Consider the following 3,872-nt stretch of genomic DNA (forward strand, 5'->3'; position numbering starts at 1 on the left):
GCCAAGCCGAACGGAGCTGCCTGCGGAGCGAAGTGAAGCTGGCAACTTCGTTTGGCGGAAGGGCGGGCCTTGCTTGTTTACTAGAAGCCCCGAGAAGGGGGAAGGGGGTGAGGGGTTGTCAGAAAATATTGTCATTGCGCCCTTATGTCCAGGACAGCTGTTCCAGACAGGGGTGTACTGGTGTGCATTCGCGTTATTTGGGTGCAGCCATGAATCTCAGATGGGGGAGATAAAGGAGGAACGATGTAATAAAAATAAGCAAGGACGTGGGAGGGGGGGAGGTATAGCGGCGGTTGGGGGCTCAGCACGACTAGGGTGCGGGGTGCGCCTGGGCAGTCGGGCTGGTGGGCGGGATGTGTGGGATGGGGACGTGGATCGATCCCCGGAGTGGGAGGGGGATTGGGAAGAGGAAGAAGCAGGGCCTCTGCTTCCCCCGCCGGCCCCCCCGCCATGTGTAGGTCAGTGGTGCCGCCTGCCCGCCACGCCCCGCCACCACCCCGCCGCCTTGCCTAGACAGCAGGGGTGGGCGGCGGGCGCACGATGGGCAGGACCCTGGATTTATCCTTCGTACGCCCCATCGGCCGCTCAAAGACTGGGCGTCCGTCTCCTGCGCCGTTATTACCGACCCTCAATGCACCCTACACCGGACTTTTCCCTCACGACTACGTTTTCTTTTGTTTTCAGACGAGTACACGCGCATTACAACACCCAGGCAGGACGTGCTCTTCAAGAAGGGCTACCTGGGGCGCAAGCGGCCCACTGCGGACCCCGCCACTTCCAACGGCCTCTCCAACGGCGCGTCCACCAACGGCTCGACCAACGGCGACGGCGCGCTCCACAACGGAGGTGAGGGCGAGTCTCTGCAATAAGTGGCGCAGTAACAGCAGTAAAATGGCGTTGTGAATGACCGTGCTTGTCCCCATTGCAGACGGCGTGGACGCGGACTGCGGCGACGGCTCCGACATGATGGACGACCAGGCGTACTACTATCCGGGGGCTTTCGTGGACCCGACCACGGGCATGTACTACGTGAACGGTATGCAGAGGGGAGGGGTCCTGGGGCCGCGAGGGCACTGACCTGGCGCTCGCTCCTCTATGCTCCGCCTCGGCCTGGCCCGCCCGGGCCCGGCTCCGCCCAGCGCCGCGGGGGTAGGCCGCACCGCCGCGCCTGCGCGCGCTCGTCCACTCGGTTGCCTACCTCCCCGGCGCGCTGGCCGGGCCGGCCTGGGCGGGGCGTTGGCGGCGGCGCCGGGTTGCAGTTGGGGGTGGTTGGTTGTTTATGTGAGTTGCCACTCCCTGGCGTATTCTCACTTCCTTGATGTCCGGCAGGCGGCTACGAGATGTACGACCCCTACACCGGCGCGGTGACGGTGGTGGTGGGCCCCGGGCCCGGCATGATGGGGCTGCCGCCCATGGGCCTGCCCCCGATCGAGTGGTTCAACCCCCGCCTGCCCCCGCCGCCCCACGGGCCGCCCCCGCACATGGGCCCCATGCAGTCCGACTACTGCTACATGCACGGCCGCAAGCGGTTCTCTGTGGACTCGCAGGTGAGTGAGGTAAACAAGTCGTTTTGGGTTTTAGTGCTCCTCTCTTTGCCAACTCACTTGGTTGACGACGCTCTGACTGGCTTCGTTTGTGTGATTTTGTGCAGAACTGCTCGGGTCCCAGCTCCGAGTCGGCCGGGTCCGGCCCGCCCAGCGGACCTCCCAGCAGCCCCCAGGACTGCGACTCGGGCGGCCTGCCCAGCGGCCCCAGCCCGGGGCCCAGCCCGGGGCCCCCACCTCTACCTCCGATGGGGCCCCTGCCCTACCCCCCGCACCCCCACTACATGTACCCCTACATGTTCGGGGCTCCGCTCTACAGTTTGGATGGTGAGTGATAATTTTATCGGACTCAGGCTTACTAATGGGTGGGAAGAGTGATAGTATCCGTTAGATTCTAACAATTGCAGTTCCATCTGGTTTGAAATTTTAGAACTGCTCCTGGTTCATTTCTTGGTAAAGATTTAATTTGTTGTTTGTGCGATAGGGCTTGAGATTTTACCTTGGCAGGTAGGCCATTGCTAAGATAGGAGCAGTAGCTGGTGTATTAGGCTATTGATTCATTTTTGATTGGTTTTAAATTTTTATTTTTTTAATTTTTTAGAATTAGAGGTTTAGTTTCAATAGGAACGTATTTTAAGTTTTGTGAATTTTGAATCGTTGAATCGAATTCGTACGCGTCCTCCGTTGTTCCTGCCACCCACACGCTCGTTGGGGGATGGCCCTTCAGTCGGACGGTGCAACTCACCAGGACGGTAGTTGGGCATGCATTGCATGTGGCTCTGTTTGTAGGGTCTGCCCCGGGGTCCGCCCAGCCCCCTAGGGGCCCTGGGACCTCCCCCGCCCCCCACCCGCTCCGGCCGTGCCCCGGTGAGCGGGGTCGGGGGGCCGGGGGCGTGGGGCGTTCACTGTGGGGGACACAGGCCCGGTCGGGACGGGATGGATCGCCGGATCAGCTGACATGAGTAACTAACACATCACCAAGGATTTTTTTAATACACTTGTCTTCCTTTCTCTTTCTTTCCTCCTTCCTAGGCAAGCTAGACGCATGTCGTTTGATTACTATCTTGACAAAAATGTCTGTCTCCCCTGCAGGCGGGCTGTCCCATTGAATCCAACCCTTGATGGCTCTGTACACAAGTCTACTGACTTTAGTTCCAAAATGGGCGTCAACTGTATCATCTGCATGCGCTGTACTGTATTTCTTCCTTGCAAGACACTATCCTCCTTCTCCTCCTACCCTAATTTGCTTGCCTCACTTCCTGCATCCTTTTTTACTTTTCTCTGACTCTCCCAACGGCGCCTGCTATCGCCGCGTTTATCTCTCCTTTTTCTGTCGCTATTTATCTTGACTTTAGACATATCGATGCGTCCGTCGCTTTATCAAACTCTCACTCTCCCGGGCATTCCGTCTGCGTCTGGAGCCTTGCCAGGCGATGCGGGAGAGTGCGCGGGTCAGAGAGAAGTAGTATTTCGGTTCAGTTCTTCTGTCCCGCTCCTCGTTTTCCTTGCGGGTGGCCACAGCTTTCAACATTGTTGTAAGCGGCTAAGTGGTTGCGCGGTTCTGCGTGCAAAGTGCAGTGGAGGAGAGGTTTCTGTGAGGTCACTGGTGAAAAAGTGAAAAGGGTGTAAGTCCAATGGGAAGTCCGAGGACTTACGCCCTTTTCACTTTTCACCAGTGAGATGTCGTGGCGCGACTGCGCGACTGCCGGCGGCGCAGAAGTTACGCCGTCTAGTCTTCATCTGCGCGCGTCACGCGCGTGCTCGGTCTCGGTCATCCCCGCCCTCTTGCGCGCTCCCTCTTGTCTCTGTCGGGGCGCCTCGTATGCGTGTCTCAGACACTCACGCTTCGAGACCGCCAAAATAGACCGCGGTGCGTACGACATAGGCCGGGCCCGTGGGGGCCGCCTCGTTCCAGATCGGCGCAACGCTGGCGACGGCTGTCCTGCGGCCTGTCCCGTCTGAGGTGGCGGCCACATTCATCGCTCACGTGCACCGCGTGACGCGCGGTGGCGGCGTCGGGGCGCTTTGTGGTGGCGTTCCTACGACGGCGTAGCCCTGCCCTTACAGTGCGGACTGCTGCTGGGAGGGGCGTCAGGTCTGATGCCCCTCGTTCGCGCACTGTGAGGGGCGGTAGCTGCCAGGGGTGCGCCTCGCTCCTCCCGATATGACAGCTCGCGAAGCGTTAGAAGCGCACGGCTCTTCTGCTGTGCTAGTCGCTGCCTCCCTCGCTCGCTCCCTCGGCTCTCCTCGGACCGCAGCGCGGCGGTCTCCAACCAGCCAGGGCTTCGTCTGGCCGACTCCGACTTACCCCCCGCGCCCCTCCTCACA

At 60.4% G+C, this 3,872-nt stretch overlaps 1 protein-coding gene across 3 annotated transcripts in view; it reads left to right on the plus strand.

Annotated features, from left to right (window-relative positions):
* Positions 1-3,872, plus strand: part of LOC113203402 (proteoglycan 4) — a 48,448-nt gene that overhangs the window by 30,320 nt on the left and 14,256 nt on the right. For 2 of the 3 annotated variants that reach the window (XM_026418062.2, XM_026418060.2), the window contains exons 3-6: positions 685-846; positions 929-1,036; positions 1,330-1,556; positions 1,652-1,871. In XM_026418062.2, coding sequence (XP_026273847.2) covers positions 685-846; positions 929-1,036; positions 1,330-1,556; positions 1,652-1,871 — 717 coding nt within the window. The remainder of the gene's footprint in view (positions 1-684; positions 847-928; positions 1,037-1,329; positions 1,557-1,651; positions 1,872-3,872) is intronic. The other variant, XM_026418061.2, reaches the window with a different exon arrangement.

Source organism: Frankliniella occidentalis, unplaced genomic scaffold (genome assembly GCF_000697945.3).
Source record: "Frankliniella occidentalis isolate FOCC.00 unplaced genomic scaffold, Focc_3.1 Scaffold14, whole genome shotgun sequence".
Taxonomy (NCBI): domain Eukaryota; kingdom Metazoa; phylum Arthropoda; class Insecta; order Thysanoptera; family Thripidae; genus Frankliniella; species Frankliniella occidentalis.